This window comes from Bos grunniens, chromosome 21 (assembly GCF_055505025.1).
Source record: "Bos grunniens cultivar Pamir isolate PY7600 chromosome 21, Bosgru_T2T1.0, whole genome shotgun sequence".
Lineage (NCBI taxonomy): Eukaryota > Metazoa > Chordata > Mammalia > Artiodactyla > Bovidae > Bos > Bos grunniens.
The window spans coordinates 6,041,989-6,060,931 of NC_141185.1; the positions used below are offsets into that span (position 1 = coordinate 6,041,989).

General features: G+C 59.7%; 1 protein-coding gene across 2 annotated transcripts in view; it reads left to right on the top strand.

Annotated features, from left to right (window-relative positions):
* The first annotated feature begins 226 nt into the window (after nt 1–226).
* CCDC85C (coiled-coil domain containing 85C) overlaps nt 227–18,943 on the top strand; it is a 78,149-nt gene continuing 59,432 nt past the window's right edge. Inside the window, exon 1 of one of the 2 annotated variants that reach the window (XM_086365168.1) lies at nt 227–1,336. In XM_086365168.1, the coding sequence (XP_086221294.1) occupies nt 532–1,336 (805 nt within the window). In that variant the 5' untranslated portion in view covers nt 227–531. The remainder of the gene's footprint in view (nt 1,337–18,943) is intronic. The other variant, XM_086365169.1, reaches the window with a different exon arrangement.

The window sequence follows — 18,943 nt, forward strand, 5'->3', positions numbered from 1 at the left end:
CGAGGAGGCCCAATCGAACGGGCGCGGGGGTGGGACCACGGCTCGAGCCCGCCTCTGGCTGGGCGCCGGGCGGGCGGGCGCACAGCGCGGGGGAGACGTGGGGACCCGCTGCGCCTCTGCTCGCCCGCCCGCTCACTACCCCCCCGGAGGCGGGGCCCGGGCCTCGTGCGCCCCGCCCCTTGCCCGCCCGGAGTAGGCGGGGCGGCTGGGGCTCCGGAGCTGGGCCGGGGGCGGGCCTCCGCCTGCTTAGCCGGAGCCGGGAGAGATCCCGGCACCGCGGCCGCCGACGCAGCAGCGCTCCCAGCTCGCCGTGTCTCGAGACGCACCGATTCCCCGGGGCGGCCCGGGCGGCGGGCAGGCACTGCGTGAGGGCGCGCGAGGCAGCGCGGGGCGGGTCGCACGCTCCCCCCGGCCGCCACCACCACCCCCACCCCACTCCGCCGCCCGCGCGCGGACCGGCCCAGCGCAGCCCCGGCACGGGGAGCGCCGGCCGGGCGAGGGCGCGGGCGATGCCGCGGTGACGGCCCCGCCATGGCGAAGCCCCCGGCGGCAGCGGCAGCGGCGGCGGCGGCGTCGGAGGAGCTGAGCCAGGTGCCGGACGAGGAGCTGCTGCGCTGGAGCAAGGAGGAGCTGGCGCGGAGACTGCGGCGCGCGGAGGGCGAGAAGGTGGGCCTCATGCTGGAGCACGGCGGCCTGATGCGCGACGTGAACCGGAGGCTGCAGCAGCACTTGCTGGAGATCCGCGGCCTCAAGGACGTGAACCAGCGGCTGCAGGACGACAACCAGGAGCTGCGCGAGCTGTGCTGCTTCCTCGACGACGACCGGCAGAAGGGGCGCAAGCTGGCGCGCGAGTGGCAGCGCTTCGGGCGCCACGCGGCCGGCGCCGTGTGGCACGAGGTGGCCCGCTCGCAGCAGAAGCTGCGCGAGCTCGAGGCGCGCCAGGAGGCCCTGCTGCGCGAGAACCTGGAGCTCAAAGAACTGGTGCTGCTGCTGGACGAGGAGCGCGCGGCGCTGGTGGGGGGCGCGGGCGGCGCGGGCGGCGGCGGCGGCGGCGGCGGCGCCGGCTCCCGCAGTTCCATCGACAGCCAGGCCAGCTTGAGCGGGCCCCTGCCCGGCGGCGCGGCGGGCGCGGGTACCCGGGACGTGGGCGACGGCAGCAGCACGTCGAGCGCGGGTAGCGGCGGCAGCCCCGACCATCACCACCACGTCCCGCCGCCGCTGCTGCCTCCCGGGCCGCCCAAGGTCCCGGACGGCAAGGCCGTCGCCACGCGCCGGTCCCTGGATGACCTTTCGGCGCCGCCGCCTCACCACCGAAGCATCCCCAACGGCCTGCACGGTAAGGACGGCGCCCGCCGGGCAGGGCGCGTCTCGGGAGCAGAGCCCTTTCCCTCGCGGGCGGCCGCCACTCCGGACCCCTCCTCCGGCCGGCGTCGGAGAGATCGCCATCCCGCCCGCGGTGGGGCTTTTTTTTTTGGTGCTGAGTTTTCCGGTTAAGCGATGGAGGCGTGTCCCTGCCACGCTGAATCCGCAGCCTGTCCGGGACCCCCAGACTCCTCAAAAGTTTCTCCAATCTGGGACCGTAAGGCTGGCTGGAGGTGCCGCAGCTCTGCCTGGAAACCCTGGCCCGGGACCGGGAAGTTTTTAATGAGGAGGCGGGGGGCGGGGGGGGGGAGTGAAAGTGAAATTTTCCCTCTTCTTGGAACAACAGGCAGCCCTCAAGCAATGATCACCTGTGTGCCGGGGCGGAGCTGGCATTCCACCTGGGTTTCTCCGCGCTGTCTGTCCCAGGGAAGGGTCACAGGCCGCTGGGCCCAGAGTACTGAGGTCGGAGAACCTTCCTGGTTTGCTATTACTCCTGCCTTTCTCAGCGCTCCCCTGACTCTCCCTGGGAGCGGGGACCTTTCTCAACTGAGGCTCTTAAGATTTCCCAGAAGAATATAGGCTTGGACTGGATCCTGGCGTTCTTTCTCCTCGGGCCTCAGTTTCCTTATCTGTAGAATGGAGCTGGTAAGCCCTACCTCCCGGATTTGAGGCAGAGATAAAAGCCTCTGAAGGGGTCTGTAAACTGCTGCTCACTTTCCTGGAAGTGCCGATGTTGGCAGCAGCGGCTGGGGTGTGGGTGGGAGGACCTTTGGCCTCGGGAAAGCCCAGCTACTGTATTCCAGCCCATGTGACTGCTGGGCCCCAAGCACTCTGTAGGAGTGGGGCAGCTGGTCACCCTCCCCATCCCCAACCCTCTGATCGGTGGCTGTCCCTCCTGCCTCGCTCCTCTCCCTCCTCTCCCTCCTCCCTGTCTTTCCACATTTTTGGTGGCTTGGCTCCTGCTTCTGGTGGCTGTTCCTGCTGCCTGAACTATTTGCCTGAAGGTGGAGATTAAACAGCCCTTTCTGGTTCTCTTTGAAGGCTTTCCTAGTTCAGAGAAAATGTATCTAGGCCTTAAATGACTGTTCTTCCCCTGAGTGACAGCCTGGGAGCCGGGTGGGGACGGGACACGCTCTCTTTGCTTTGGTGGCCAAGTGGGCTCTGCAGGTGCCTCGGGGTTGGGGGTGGGGTGGAAACTGGACCCCTGGGGAGGTGGGGCACTAGCCCTTGGCAGTTTTTATTTACCTTCCTAGCCTGTGAGTTGGGGCAGGGCTAGGTGTAGAGGCATATTTTGTTACTGATTAGCAATCTAAGGCTACAACTTGGGTTTCTCTCCAGTGACTCTGTATCCACCCCACCTCCCACCAGCAAGCTCCTTAAGGCCAGTGGGAGTAGCTCAGAGTTAGGTGGTTTGCACCATTTGGGGAATGAGGAGTCACAGTCTCAGCCTCTCTGGTCTTGTTTTCTGGGGCTGGGGTGGAGGGGTGGGGCTTGGGAGGGTCAGATTTCTGGGCCTCGGTTTCCCCAAGTGCAGTAGGAAGTGAAGACTGCGGCAGTCTGTGGCTAGGAAGTGAAATGTTTCTGGTTTTCAGCTGCGTCATCAGTGACACTTGGCAAGGGTGTTTCTCTGCAGGGCACTAAAGTGTCAGGGCATATTGGCAGAGAAGTTCTGGCATATTTTGGACAAGGAGATGTGGACCCTGTCTTTGTTAGCTGCTGCTGTCAGCAGAGCAGCTGTGGAGGACTGGATCCCAACTGAGGTTTCCCAGCCCACTGAGGGGCAGGGTGGGTTCGAGCTGTAGGTTTTCCTGTAGAACCCACCCTCCCCCAAGACCCGTGCACACAGGGAACAGGACTGCCACAGATTCTGTGGTGACACAGCTTTGGGTCGGGGTGAAATAAGCACTCAGCGTTATGATCACAAATTTCACTCATCAGTGGGATTGTTGTCAATTTAGTTTTGTCTCAAAGTTGAGCGTAGCCTTGACATGTTCTCCCAACAGTATGAGTGGGATGTCTGGAAACAAGGAAAGTCCCTTCTCTTCAAAGCCACTCTTCTGCCCTTGGACCTGTAGTTTTGGGTGGAGAGCAAGCTGGAGATGAGGCAGATAACAGACCCCAGTCTGGGTGGTGATGAAAGTGGAATCAGATAACAGACTGGTGCCTCAGATCGTTTGCCCTCTCAACTTATCCTCACAGGAACCCTGCGAGGCAGTATTATCCCCATTTTACAGTCAAGCAAGTAGAGGCTCAGAGATGTTCTGAGCAATTCCTGGGAAGGGAACTGAGATTGCAGTGTCAGTTGTCAGTTGCCTGGGTGGTGCTGCGGGGGTCCTGTACTGCTCAGGCCCCGGGGTTGGCTCTCATCTCTGGCCTGTGGTCATTTTGGCTGATAATATTCATCAGCAGACACTGCTGACTCCCCGTTCTCAATTCCGGCTCACGTTTGCCCTGCTTCTCCTGTCCCAGCAAATGTCACTTCCTTATCAGTGACCCCTGAGCAGATGGTTGATAACCTCCGTGCCCGGAGGGCTCAGACAATCTCCTGTTTGAATCTCTTCCCGCTTCCCTCCAGCCAGGGACTTCCCTTTCGCAAGCCTCTCTCTGCTCCTCTTCTGTAGAGGGGGTCCTCCTCTATCCCTGCAGGCAGTGGGCCTCAACTGTTGTCAGGACCTTGTCATGCATGTTTCTCCCAAGGATCCTCATGAGAAAGAGAGGGACCTGTTGGGGGTTTGCCAAATAGACATCGGCCCTTCTCTTTGAAACTCTGTTTGCTGTTTAGACAGATAGCTCTCCCAAGCTGGTGTCTGGTTGCACCTCCTGGGGGTCAGTGGCCCTGTAGTCCTGTCCCGAAGCTGCAGGGTACCTGCAGCCCTGCTGGGCGCCCTCGGGGCCCTAAGAGGCTGTGGTGGGTGGCGGCCCATCTGTATTCCAGGTCCTCCCAGGCTGGGCCTGTGCCTGACCGGCCTGTGAATAGGAATTCAAATAGGCCTTAGTCTTTTTTTTTCTTTTTCTTTTTTGACAGAGGTCTGGGCTGAGCTGATTAAAGTCTGGACTGGGATGCTCTTTGCTCTAATTTAGTGGTGGGGAGGTGGGGGCAGACTGGGACAGGCAAACCCCAAACATCAGAAAGTCAGGTTTGCATTTTGAACTAGTGCAGTTTTCAAACAAAAGTTATTTTTAACAGTTCTCCCATTCCCCTCCCTGTCCCGCGTGTCCCACCTTCTTTCTTCCTCCCGCCGCCCACCGTGTGCCCATTCACCTCCATCCCAGCCCTCCCATAACATCACATGGCCCACTCCCCCTTCCGCTAACCCCAGAACGAGGGCCTCCAGCCCTTTGTACAGGCCCCGTTTATACCTTTAAAAGTTTGCATGAAGAGTTTGAGCTTCTCAAAATAAGATGTGTTTGTTCTCCTGCTTGTATGTTTTTTTTTTGTTGTTGGTTTAAAGGGAGGATAGAGTGAGGGTGGTCTGGGTCTTTAAAAAAAGACGGAGCCTCTGACTTTGAATAGGTCTTTTATGAGGGGATCCCAGCTCAGCAGCCCCTGCTAATGTGCAGCTTTTCCTAAACCCAGCCAGGCCTAGGGGCAGAGGTCAGTGAAGACAAGGAGGCGGGGTTGAATAAGCCTTTCCCCCTCCCTCCCCATCCTGACCCCACCAGCCATCCCTGGCTTTGGGGTACCGTGCCCCCAGGGCCAGGAGCTCGCTGGCTGGTAACCCAGGGCAGGTGCCCTGTGCCTCACAGTTTAATACCTACCACAGAGCATCCCAGTCCCAACTCCATTGTGTTCAGAGCTCCCAAGTGGTCCCACATCGCAGATGGAGAAACTGAGGTCTGGAGAGGTGTGGTGACTAGCTCCCAGTCCTGTGGGCTGGCTGGGGCAGAGAGGAGTGGCTGGATCAGTCCAGCCTGCCGCCCCCCTGAGCCAGGACAGGCTGAGGACCACTCCCACCTCTTTGGGAGGCCCCACCAGTAGTGGAAGTCTCCTCGGAGCTTAATCCTGGCAGGGCCCCTGTGACCTGTAGATGGACCCAGGCAGGCTGGGGCCCGTGTAGCTAAGGTGTGGCTCCCCTTCTCAGGCCAGACCCAGAGCCTCAGTCTTGCTGTCCTGTTTTCCTTGCCTGAAGTTCCCGGCCCCAGAGATCTGTGGATGGGAAAGTGCCAGCTTCCGTGCACCGGGTCGCTCCTTACTTCTGTTTTCATTCCCTGGCTTCCCTGCCAGACAGCTTCCCTCTGCTGTCACAGCCCCACCAGGCCCCTCACTCAGGGCCTGGCCTCTGAGTTCCTAGGACACAGACTTGGTTTTATGTTGATCCTGGAGTGGCGCGATTAAACCCTCCACTGCTCATGGTCTGTGTTTTGCACCCGTGGGGGATTTCCTATGCTCTGCTTGTCCTCCTCATTGGCACAAAGCATTGGGGGCCTGGACCCTGCTCGAGTTCTGGGACCTCTGTTTTCTCATCCGCAAAGTGGGAAGCTGTGACCTGCCTTCTGGTTGAGGAAGGAGGAGCGTAGGGTTGTGTCTAAGGTGAGCAGCGTGTAAGAGGAGGCAGCTTACTGCACATGGAAGCCTCGATTTCCTCATCCGTGTCCCGAGAACTGAGCCTCAAAGGGTGGGCTCAGGGACTTCCCACTGTCACCTGGACTCCTGCAGACTTGCCTCCTCGGGGTGGGGCTGCGGGATCCCCATCACATGCTTGTGAAGGGGTCCTTGTGCCTGCCCCCTGTCACAGCCACAGGAGTCCTTGTCCGGTTGAATGGAAGAGGGTGGCATTCCAGCCGCAGAAGCAGGTCTGCAGGTGGATCTGGACCAGGGGTGCCGAGAGCCCAGGACCTGCAAGGTGTTTTCCCAACCTGCAGGGAGGCAGGGGGCTGGAAGCCTCTTGGGAACAGCAAGAGCCAGTGTGTTGAGCCAGGAGATGAAGGGCTTCGGAGTTGGTGAACTGCCACTAGATGGGCCGTCAGCCCAGGGGCGTTAGTGCTGTGTGCAGACCCCCAAAGTTCCAGCAATTTGGACTTCAGCTCCCGCAAATAAGCATGGTCCAGGTGGACCTGGTTGCCTCTGGAGGTGGGGAGCTCCCCATCAGGAGAGGCATGCAAACCCAGGGCATTCCCGAACCCCCTGCAGTGAAGCGCTCAGACAGCTGGGTAGCTGGTTGTGCGAGTCCAGAACAGAGCAGAGAATAGTCTGGAGGCGGGTGGGTGGGGCAGGTTGTTGAGAGAATTCGCCCTTCGAGCAGGAAGGAAAACAAGAGCAGACGTTTGAGCAGTTACTCAGTCTGAGAGTGCCACGCGCGGTGATTCATGTAGCTGGGCTTGGGGAGTGGCAGCTTGGGAGTGTCCATCTGGAGTCTGTTGTGGTGTGGGCTGGGTTGGGGGCCTCCAGGGTCACAGGAAAGAACCTTCTCTGCAGGTCCTCAGACCAGGCGTGTCTGCCCCAAAGCCCCGCCTGCCTCCCTGTGACTCCTGATGTCTGGGGTCAGGGGCTCCACCCTGAGCTATTGGGGTGCTCAGGCAGAGCGGCACCTGTGGGCGACACACCCTCTCTCTCTGCAGCCTCACTGTGCCTGTCCATGGAATACTTACCCCCATGGTGGCTCTGCCCACACCTACAACCTGGGTGCCGGGGAGCGGGTTGCGGGGAGCGGCGGGGAGGGGGGGTCCCTGCAGGGAGTGCCCTGGGATTTCAGAGCTGGGAAGAAGGCAGCACTTATCTCCCTGGAGCGAGGTAATGACAGGACCCCACTGGCTTCCCTGAAGCCTGGCGATAGAGGAACAAGTTGGTCTGCGAAACAGACCTGATGCTCTTTTGATCGTGAACAGGCAGGAATGGGCCCCCACACCCTCAGCTTCCAGGCACCGAAGCTGGTCACTGTCATCTGTCCCTTCTTGCTGTTCTCTGCTGCCGCAGGCAGGCAGGCAGGGGCAGGAGGGTGGAGGGCAGGTCTGGAGCTGGGTCAGTTCCCTGGTGATGGATGCCTGCCTCTTCTTGAGCAACTCACTGTTGGTCTCCACTGTCCAGGGAGCAGGGCAGAAAGATCAGGAGTTGTATTGATTCGTTGGTAAATGTTCTTGGGATCACCCTGTGTACGGTGTTTAAGCAGACATGTGGAGTGTCGTTTAACCAGAGCAGAAGCCAGGGGCCCTGGGGAGTAGGTGAGGGTCTGTTTCCCTTTCCTCCTTCCTGCTTCCCCATTGGCCAGAGGCCCTGGTCATTTGTTATTTCCTGAATTCGAACGTGGGCTTTCCCCTCCTCTGTTGCAATGCGGGGTTGCGTCTTAGAATCAGCGTGTGTGTTTACTGCAGGGTCTTCCCCTCCCTCGCTCTGGAAAATCGGGCATCTGTGACTGATGGTATCTTAGACAGGAGGAAATGCCATGCCTGGGAAAGCCGGAAACTTGGGAGCAAACTGCTCGGAGCCCTAAAGGCTCTCAGAGGAGACTGGGAAGGGAAGGGGACCCGCCCCAGGCTTGGCCACACCGGTGCCGAGACCCACCGGGGCGGGGGTGGGGTGGGGTGGTAGGGGTCCCCGTTTCTGCTGAGGAAGGGGCTCAGGGCAGAGAGGCAAGTCACATCAGGTCACTTGGGGGTGGGGAGGGGGCCGTCCACGTGAAGCTGCAGCCTGTACCCCGGCCACCGCTGTGTGACTTTATCATGCTCCCTTCGCTGCTCTCACAAGTGCCCTGGTTTGGCTCTCAGCCTCTTCGGGGGTGCCCGGAGCTGAGTGGAGGGGGGTGGCTGGGGCTGGGAGCTGAGACGGAGCAGGTCCATGCAAGCAGAGGAGAGGAGGGGAGAGGCCAGGTATGGAGGGAGGAACAGCTGGAGCACTGGCACATCTGGCTCGGCGGGGCGGCGCTGACTGCACGTGCTGGGGCAGGTGGCTCTGTGGCACTGCTCTCACTGCGTCCCCCACTGCAGTCCCTGGGCTGGGCTCTTCCAACTGTGAGCGGTTCCAGCTGTGACCTTCTCTCGGAGAGTTTTTCTGCAGTCAGCTGTCCCGGGCGCACTCAGAGACTGCCACTTTCCATAGTCCGTCTGCTCCCTTCCCCTTGCACCCCGCTGAACACACACACACGGGGGCCCCACTGCTGATACAGTCCCCACATCTGGGGCGGCTTCAGGGGCATGGGTGTGCCCCCTCCCACCCCCCAGGTCAGGGCTCTTTGTGTGGATCGAACAACGCAGAGCCAACGGCCGCAGCCCCCTCGTGAACTGACCTCACGCAAGCCCCGTCTTCTCTCTGGGCCCTCGTTTTGCCCCTCTGTAAAATGGGAAGCTTGGGTGGGCCACGCCCAGGGTGCCAGAGACCCTCACATCCTCTGGCCCCTTGACTCAGCAGAACCACAAGGAACGGGCCACCTGCCCTGCCCGTCCTGCCTCTGGCCGTCACCTTTGTGGTTAGGTCTCTTGCAGGGGCAGGTCTGGGTGGTGACAGGGCTGTGGCTGCCGTGACGACAGGCGGGCACCTGTCTGTCCAGCACTGAGGCCAAAGCCAGTGGCTGGCCAGCCTGTCCTCGTGAGGAGCCATGGTAAGGGCCCCGGTGGAATTACCTGCCCCTGCCATCTGATCGCCTTCTGCAGGCCTGGGTGCTGCTAGAGGAGAGCGCTGGGCTCTGGTCCCCTGGTGTGGGTTGTCCGGGACAAGACCGGCTGTTCTGGACGTACGTCATTTGCTGTCCTGTCTGTCCCCAAGCCCATTACCTTCCCCAGGGCAGGGTCCAGTCTTCCTGGCATGTGGTAAGTGCGCAGTAAATGGTGGGATGAGAAATGAGCAACCCAGAGGCGTTGGATGAGTTCTCCCTCTGGTTTTAAACCCAGTGGTGGTCCATCCGCTTTGGCCACCTGCCTTTCTTTTTTTTTTTTTCCATTTGTGCCATTTGGCGTCAAATGGCCTTGAACTACTTAAAAAAAAAACCATATCACCTCCCTAACCCCCAGGGTGGTGACTTGTGCTTCCCACTGCCCACCCCTTCCCTGCCCCCCGACTGTTGCCTTTTAACAGCTCCTTAGAAGTACATCTTTGCTTTTATCAGTGGTTCTCAACGTTGGCTGCATATTAGACGTCACCTTTGGGAACTTGAAGAAATGTCAGTGCCTGGACCAGTTCTCGGAGATGGGCCCAATGGGTCGGGGGTGTTGGAGACACTCCCTAGGGGCTCCTCCCCGGTGGGAAGCTCTGGGAGACAAGCTGTGGGGTCCACAGGCCGCCTGAGTTGGAGGTGGCCTGTCTGCAGGTCAGCTGGCGGCAAGGACACCTCCCCACACTGGGGCATCACAGAGTCCAGCCTGCGGGCTTGGAGGCTGGTGTCGGCTCACGTTAGCCGTGAGCGTGAGACAGGCCCGTTTGGATGGTCGCTTGCCCGCATTTGCCGCCTGGATGCCCAGGGAGCTGGCTATGGTCTGCCTGGAGGACAGTGGAAAGCTGGATCTGAAGCTGGCCTGGCGTTTGCTGAGCACCCACCCCAGCCCTGGTCACGGCTTGGCCTGGTGGTCCCCCCAACCCCCCTGCCCCCTGCCGCCCCCCGGGAGCCAGAGCAGACTGCCAGGCATCAGGCTGAGAGGCACTGACTGCCTTTGTCACCCCTGTGGAGCGGGCGGTGGGTGGTGGTCGGGTGGAGGCTGGGCCGCCCCAGAGGGGCTGGGGGCCTGCTTAGGGCTGCGGTCAAGGGGACAGAGGTGGGCAGGGCTGACAGCACCCAGACGGCAGGAGAGCCGACCCATTTCCAGAAATAGCCCATGCGCTGTCAGGGAAGCATCTCTTTGTCTTCCCCGATCTGTCTTTCTGTCGGCTCTGGGCTGTAAGGCAAGAAGCAGGCGCGCTCTTGTCTTGGAATCAGAGGCTCCGGGAGCTGCCCCCACCCCCCCACCGCCCCCCACAAGGGCCCGATTGTGCGGCGCCCCTGAATGGGCCCGCCCCACCCCAAGCGCACCGGCTCCTGTCCTAATGAGCCCGCTCTGGGAGTGGCCCTTTGTGGCGGGTTCCGGCCACGCTGCCTGTGCCAGGGGCTCCCAGAAGGCTCGATTCACATCTCCTGGAGCTCCGGGGGTGGACAATGGGAGCTCCTGCCCTGCCCTTTCGCCTTTTCCTCTGTGTTTTCTGTATTTTGGGGGAATGCACACACACACCCCACTTCTATACGGGACAGAAAATCAAACCACAGGTTTCTCGCCCTCTCTGCAGCTTCTAGCCTTGGTGGGAGGAGGGCCGGGTTCCCAGCCCCTCCTGTGGGACCTCCCTCCACCACTGTCCCCCTCTCTTGTTTCTGGGTCTCTCCTGGCTCCTTTCCCCTGCAAACAGGCTCATGTTTCCTGGTCCAAAACAATAAACAGGGTCTTCCCCCTTCTGACCCCTGCCCTGCTCCCACCTTCCACTGCTCACTTCTCCCGGGAGCATCGAGGCCCAGCCCACCTTCCCACCCATCCCTTCTTGGCCCCTGGCAGCCCTGGGCCCCAGGACAGGCAGCTCCGGCTTGGCCCATTGGCTTCTCCTCATCCTGACCTCCCGGTGGTGTTTGATGCCCACCATGGGCTCATCTGCTAGAACAAGGCTGTGGGCCGCTCAACCCCGACCTCCCTGGCTGCAGCGTTTGGGTGTCCAGCTGCCTCCTGCCTTTGCCAGTCAGCCTCCCTCCAGGAATGAGCCCCTGGTCTTTCTCTGCTTCTCTCTCCTGGCCTGGATGTCCAGCTGTCGAGTGTCCTGGTCAGCATCCCGCTGATGGTGCCCTCTGAGTTGGAGCCCCTGTGTCTCACCGACACCCCTGTGCCCCACCGACACCCCTGTGCCCTCCACCTGATGGGTGGCGACCCTTCCCCAGGGTTTCCTGGCTCTGGTCCTGAGCTGCCCACTAGCCACTGGAGGCTGTTTCAATCCGAGTTAATTCAGATTAAGTAACAAGAGCGGTTTGGTTTCTGAGCTGCACTCAGGCCTCTTGCAAGCGCTTTGCAGCTTGTTGTCAATGCAGGAAAGGAAGCTCTCTGTTGTTCCAGAGAGTTCTGTGGGCAGTGCCGGTCTGGACAACGCCTGGCTGGGCCTTGCGCTTGGTCTTGTGCACAGAAGGAAGCAGGTGTCAGGGACTCTGCCCCTCCCTGCCAGGCTCCACGCACCTCCCCAAGGTCCGCCTGCCTTGCAGGTGCACAGCAGGCCCTGAGGGCTTCTGTTGGCAGGAACCCCCTCTCCTGCCTCCTGCCCCCACGGGAATCCCGCTCTTCCCTCGAGGCCTAGGTCTGCCCTTCGGGGTGGCTGGTCACCGGCTGAGCGAGCAGCAGTCCGCATCCTCTCGTCCCCTGGTGTCCGCAGGAGCCTCTTGCCGAGTGCCCTGCAGCTGTGGATCTCCTGCTGGTAGCCTTGTGTGTGGGTCCACAGATCTGTGTAGGAAGCCCAAACCAAAGAGGCCACAGGCAGGGCTTCCGGAGGCTGCGGAGGTCACCCCCTCAGAGCCCAGCCCCTGCTCCCAGCCTCAAAATGAGACCAGGAGGCCTGCAGGATCAGAAAACAGAGAAACAGCTTTTGAAACGGTGGGCTGAGGTGAGGGGAGGGGTGCCGGGGAGGGGACCCAGGGCCTCCGCTCCGTCTCCTCCCCGCCGTCCATGCCAGCAGCATCCTGGCCAGTTGCCAGCCCCCAGCAGGGTCCCCCTGCCGCCCTCTGTGGCTGTGATGGGCAGTGGGCAGGCACACTGTTTCAGGGTTAAATGAGCTGCCGGAGTCCAGCCGTGGGTCGTTATGCCAGCTGGTCTCCCTGGCAGATGAAGCCATTATGCACCACACCTGGGGTCCAGCCCTGGGCTCGGCCTCGCTGATTGTTGCCCCTCTATGAGCCCACTGTTGGGTTTTGGAGGGGAGGGCAGAGGGACCGATGAGATCACAGCTGGATGGTGCCCCCCATTCCCCCTCCCCCTCCCGCCTTGAGGGCCTGCTGGGGCACTAGCTTGGCCTCTGGAAGACGAGCTAATATTCCGGCCTTCCCCACCTTGGGGGGCCAGAAGGGTCCCAGGAGAGCCCCTTCCTAAGTCATCTTCCTCTGGAAATGCAGCTGATCGTGGTGGAGCCCTTGGAGCCTTGGTGGGCGGGATCCTTGGCGTCAGCTCCCTGGGGGTCCACTGACCCCTTCTCCTGCCGCTGCTGCCCCTCTCCCTGATCTGCGGCCGTGGGTTTCCTGGGAGCTCTGCCCCACGCCAGCCTGCAGTCCCCCAGTCGTGGGAACCCCTCCTGCTGACCGGGGGCCACTCTCGAGTGTGGTCAGGAGGTCCGGTGGATGCTTCCTGCCCTCCCTCCGAGGTCCCGGCCCTGGAGGGTGGTCCTCACCCTCGAGGTGATCCCTGACCTTGGAGGGTGGTCCCCAGTGCAGTTAAATTTCATCTCACGCCTCTCCCTGCAGGGTCCTTAATCCCTGTCGTCCCCCCAAGTTGAGACCTGGTTCCCGTGAGCGCCGGCCTGGCTGTGGGCAACATGATCCGCTCCCCAGTGTGTGTGGCTGGGTCTTTGTGGGCAGTGCGGGATGAAAAGACCCCTTGTTTCTGGTGCAATTCAAACTCTCAAACTGGGCAGGAGAGTGGCCGGTGGGCCGGTGGGCGGGGGTGGGGTGGGGGTGGTGTGGGGAGGCCAGCCTGCCCTCCTGCTCTCCAAAACGGTGCCGCAGGTGGGGTCCCTGGAGCTTTCTGGCCTGGGGCTTTAATTTGGGGGTCGTGATAGGAGGGAGACAGCCAGGCCCCCTCAGCCTCCTCTGGGCCCTCGGCAGGCCCTGTTGCTTCAGGGTCAGCTGTGCCCCGCCCTGTGCTGACCTTTGGTGGACACGCATGCAGTGGTCTCCTTAACCGGGGCATGACAGGCTTTGGGGAAACTTGGGTCCCCAACATGACTGCTCTTGTGCTATTTCTAAGAGGTGGGGTCTGTGGCCCAGGAAAGACCCAGAACCACATTGGGAGGGACAGTGAAATCCCTCCCTGAAGGTTTTAAAACAATTAAAAAAAAAATGTATATATATACATGAAAGTGAAAGTGAAGTCGCTCAGTTGTGTCCGACTCTTTGTGACCCCATGGACTGTAGCCTATGAGGCTCCTCGTCCATGGGATTTTCCAGGCAAGAGTGCTGGAGTGGATTGCCATTTCCTTCTCCAGGGGATCTTCCCGACCCAGGAATCAAACCCGGGTCTCCCGCATTGCAGGCAGACGCTTTACCGTCTGAGCCACCAGGGAAGATAATTTTTGTTTAGTTTCTTTTTTAAAGTTTTTATTGACATATAGTCGATTCGTAATGTGGTTTTAGTTTCAGGTACATAGCAAACTGATTCAGTTGTACATGTGTGTATAAATATATATTCTTTTTTTATATTTTCTTCCATCGTAGGTAATTACCTGTGCTATATAGTAGGTCTTTGTTGGTAATATATTTTATATGTAATAGTGTATATATTTTAATTCCAAGCTCCTAATTTATCCTCATCATCTTTGCCTTTGGTAACCATAACTTCGTTATCTGTCTGTGTGTCTATTTCTGTTTTGTAAATGAGTTCGTGTCTTTAAGATTGCACATATAAGAGATATAATATGAAAATTTTCTTTGGCTTATTTCTTGGTACGATCGTCTCTGGTTCTTGCCATGTTGCTGCCATTGGTGTTATTTCCTTCTTTTTATGGCTAATATTCCATTGTATATATATCAATATTTCCCTTCTTCATGGGATCTTCCCAACCCAGGGCTCGAACCCAGGTCTCCCGCATTGCAGGCAGATTCTTTACCAGCTGAGCTGTAAGGGAAGCCCAGTATATGTTGTATTACACCTTTATCCATTCCCCTATCGATGGACATTAGATTGCTTCTCCCTGAAGCCTTTGAAAAATAAGAATGAATGAGCTTAACGCACGCCTAGCCAAGAGGCTCCATGCAGGACGCAGGGAGTGAAATCGAATGGCCTCTCCCTTTGCTGAGAGGGCGTCCTGGACACCGCCCATCTTGGACTGAGCCTGTGGTCTAGTGGGTTTGGAGGTCAAGTTCTGGTTCACCCCCACCCCACCATCTTCAGAAAGTCACACCTCTGCTCCTCTCTCTTTTTTAAAAAGTAATTTTATTTGTTTGTGTATTTATGTTTGGCTGTGCTGGTCTTCGCTGCTGCACCGACGTTCTTGGGTTGCAGAGAGCGGGGCCGCCCTCTAGTTGCGGTGCGTGGACTTCCCACTGTGGGGCCTCTCGTTGCGGAGCGCAGGCTGCGGGGTGCATGGACGTCAGTAGCTGCGGTTCTCGGGCTCTGGAGCACAGACTCAGGAGCTGGGGCTCACGGCCTTAGGTGCTCTGCAGCGTGTGGGGTCCTCCCAGCCCGGGGATCGAGTCCGTGGCTCCTGCCTTGGCAGGTGGATTCTCTACCACTGAGCCCCGGGATGCCCCTGGTCCTCTCTTGCAGTTAAGGATTCAGGCTTCGGTAGATGTTTCCAGGCACGTCTCTGCTTCCTGACTTTCTCTCTGTGTGTCTCTTCCCTTCTGCCTTGTTTTCCTGGGGCCTCAGTTTACCAGCTGGGAAGTCAGGCAGCTGGACCAGGTCCATGGGGGCTCAGAGACCACAGAGGAACCTGGGGCAGGTTCTGGACGCGGGATCCCTTCTGGGCCTCAGTGTTGCCCTGGTGGGCATTCCCAGCCTGGCCCCTTCTCCCCTGCTGGACTAGTGCCACCAGGGCTTTTTTTTCTCTGTGACATTGTTGTCTGTGGGGCTTCCAGGATCCACAGTGGCTCAGTTTCCAAACTCAGACCTTTGCCTTCCTAGTGCCTGCCCAGTTGGGGGCTGCCCTGACCGAGAGTCAGAAAGCAGTGCCCGGGAGGGTCGGCTGCCTGCCCTCCCCCACCCCCTACCCCCCGTACGAAGGCTTAGCTTTCCAAGCTGGCCCCCCACCCCCCCGAAACCAGAGGTGCACGTGCCAGCTCCCCGAGGCTGTGGGCGCAGCAGCCATCACCAGCGGGAACAGAATGAACATGGGAAAGTCTCCTAATTTCCTTCTTTTGAGTTGCAACCTCCCTCTTTCTGTAGACCGGGCCTCTGGTGACTTTTGAATCGGTCTGTGGGCTGCTGTTCTCTGGCTGAAAATATTTGCGTTAGTGCCTCCTTTGCCTTAATGAAAACGGCAGGCTTAGGGCATCAGGGGAGGCCTGGGGGCGAGAAGGTGGCTCTGAGTCTGGACTGATGGGCCAGTGCCCAGCCTGTGACTTTGGCTCTGAAAGGTGCTAATGTGCTTGTGTGCTGGCTGGGGTTTTCAGCCTTCCGGGGAGGCTTTGTGGGTTCGAGGGAGCCCTGTGCCCAGCTGAGAGGCCTTGTCTCACAGCGTCGTCCCCACTGGCCCCTCCGTGGCCTGCTGATGGGTGCCTAGAGGAAGTGGGAAGGACGCTCGCAAAGGGGAGAATGGGGTCTTGGAGGCCTCGGGGGGGGGGTGTGTGCGGGGCTGCAGGTAAGGGGTGGCCGAGGGCAGACGAAAGGGACCGGGCTCACCGTGTTCCTCACAGGGACGGGGAGGGTGGTGTAGCTTTGTCACTGGCGTGGCAGACGTTTCTAGGGCTGCCCGTGGTGCGGGCCTTGGGGCGGGAGTGACCACCTGCTCCAGTGTCCTATTTCCGCACCTGGCAATGAGGCTGCGGGAGGAGGGTCGGCCCAGTGCAGGCTGTGGTGGGGATGAGCAGGGAGGGCCCTGGGGGCACCTGCGCTGTTGTGACCGCCTCCCGGGCAGCGTGGTGCTCCCGGCGCCCGGCCCTCGGACCTGTGTCTGCCCTTGGCTGGTCCTGCTGGGCGGGGGGGCCCCTCAGGCAGGGGAGCGGTGAGCTCCCACGCCCCCTCCCTCCCATCCCCTCCCCCACCATCCCTTACCCCTCCCCTGGGGCGGCTCTGCTTTATCACTGGTGATGCAGACCCTTGGGTTAGGGGTCTGGAAGGGCCACGCTGCAGAGAGTGGGAATAAACCCACCTACACCCCTCAGTGTTTGTTTTTCTTTCTAATAAATTAGAAAACCAATATCCACAACCTCCCTCAGAGGTCTTAAGTAAGACAGTTCTGACCACTCTTATCAGGTACTGAGGCTGTTTTTGGTTCGTAGAGGATGATGGGGAGAGGGTGGTCCTGGAATGGAGAGTGACCCCGGGCAGTGACGGGGGGTGGGGGTGTCCGGGCTGAGTCTGCGCTGGACTCTGGGCCGCCCCCAGAGCAGGTGGCTGCCTCGGATAATGTGCCCTCACGTCCTGACCGCTGTCCTTAGAGTTTATCCTTCTAATACCCCGAGGGGCATGAAGTGTCTTGTGGGCCCAGAAGGGGAGTTTGTGGGGAAGAAGAAGGTCCCGGTGGGCAGCTGCCCTGCTGGGGGTAAAGGAGAGCTGGTCTGGCCCCACAGAAGCAAGCGGGACCCCGGGTCAGAAAGGCAGGGGCCCTCGCGAGCTCTGGAGGTATGCCTGTGGCCGCAGGGCTTAGCTGTGACTTGCCAGCCCCGGGGCCGCCTGCGGTGACTTGGGGTCCTGGATCGGCAGCAGCAGGGGTGGGAGAAGAGGCAGTCGGGGGTCCCAGGGGTCGGGAGGGGGGTGCCTCTCTGACACAGCACCGTTCTTCTCCATGTCCAGAGAGGCTCAGACAAGGAGGTGCTTGTGGGCAAAAGAGTGATGAGCTGGCATCTGGAAATGACGCCTCATTACAGAGTGTGCTTCCTAAACACGTGTGCATGTATCGTGAAGGGCCTTCGGGAGGAGTCCCCCGGGTTGCTGTGGCCCGAATTGGGGCCTGGATATGGGGAGGAGAGCTGGCCCGGCCCCACGGCACAGAGCGGGGAACACAGACCTCAGGCCCATAGGATTTCACAGGTTCCCCCCCGTCCGTCCCTGAGCCCCAGTCCCTGCCTCTGTCCTGGGGGGAGGGTGGGGGTGTTGGTGGTCTTCTCCGCTCTGCGCCGTGCTGTCTCCAGCAGAGTGTCACCAGCGGTGCGGGGTGGCGGTGGTGGATGGGACCCGTGCCCCAGTGCTGCTGACCCCGCGTCCCTCCCCGCAGGCTGCTGGTCCCTGCTCAGGAGACAGATGGAGTTTGATGTCTGAGTTTGCACCTGTGTATGTGGGGAGGGGGACAGTTTTCTCTGGGAGCCCCGGAGGAGGCCCAGGGGAGGTCCCCCGTTACAAAACAGACATCACTTTGCCGACAAAGGTCCAGCTGTGGTGCGGAGAAGACTCTTGAGAGCCCCTTGGACTGCAGGGAGATCCAACCTGTCTGTCCTAAAGGAGATCGACCCTCAATATCCATTGGAAGGACTGATGCTGAAGCTGAAGCTCCAGTACTTTGGCAGCTGATGCAAAGAGCTGATTCATTGGAAAAGACCCTGTTGCTGGGAAAGATTAAAGGCAGGAAGAGAAGGGGACGACAGAGGATGAGATGGTTGGATAGTAGCATCATCCAGTCAACGGACATGAGTTTGAGTAAACTGTGGCAGATAGTGAAGGACAGCCTTGCTTCAGTCCATGGGGCTGCAGAGTCAGACACGACAGAGTAGCTGAACGACAGCAGTGAGGCCCCAGTGACACGTTGGGTCATCATTACCAACGACATGTTGACCCAGCAGTGACGTCTTGGGTCATCATTACCATGGTCTGAGCACCACCCAAGGCAGGCAGGGGCCACAGGGAAAGAAAGTCCTGCCCAGAGTGGGACAGTCCTTGCTGCAGGGAGGAGGACGGAGGCCCCGGGGTGCCTGGCCTGGCCCTTGTCCCTGTGTCCTGAGCTTGACCACCGCCCAGCCTCTGACCTGAGGTCCAAGGGAGGAGGGGCCTTTGGCCTCTCACCCTTGCGGGGCTTGGTCAGGGCCAGCTTGCTGGGTAGGTTTCATCTGGGGCTGCGATTCAGTTTCCTGGCGGGCACTGGGTGCCACCTGACAGGGTCCAGATGGAGGATCCTGAGCTCTGGTCATGGGTCCACCCATGTGAACCCAGGCAGGTCACACAAACTCGAATGCCTCGCCTTTCCATCTCTGTTTGATGGAGTGACCTTGTCTTATTCATCTTAGGGCTGTTGAAAGTGGATCAAGATGTGTGTGTGGTAACATCAAGAGCAGCCTGGTAGGAACGGTAGTGGGTGCTCCATGCTGTCTGCGTATCCACATGTTTAACCTTCAGAAGGCACAGGCACTTCAGCTTTCCTGTGTGGACGGGAAGAGGAAGCGGAGACCCAGAGAGGCTGAGCAGCCCAGATACGGGGGAGAGAGGGGAAGAACGGGGCCTGGCTCCGGGGCCCGCATCTCGCACCGGGACCCTGCATGGCCCCTCTGTGCACAAGACGCAGTGCACAATCAATGCATTTTCTTCTTCTGAAATAACTGCCTTGAGAATTCCCCAGAGGTCCAGTGGTTAGGCCTGGATGCCCTGGTTGGGGAACCAACATCCCACAAGCCACGCGGCATGGCCAGAAATAAATAAATAAATGACAATGCCTGTTTATTATAGAAAATTTGGAAAAATAATTACTGTGGGCTCAGCACCCAGATGGTCTCTGTGAACCAGAGTGATGTGGCCTGAAAGTCATGGGTGCATTTTCCCACTTTCCCTGGGGGCACTGGCCATGGAAATGGGCGAGTTAAGG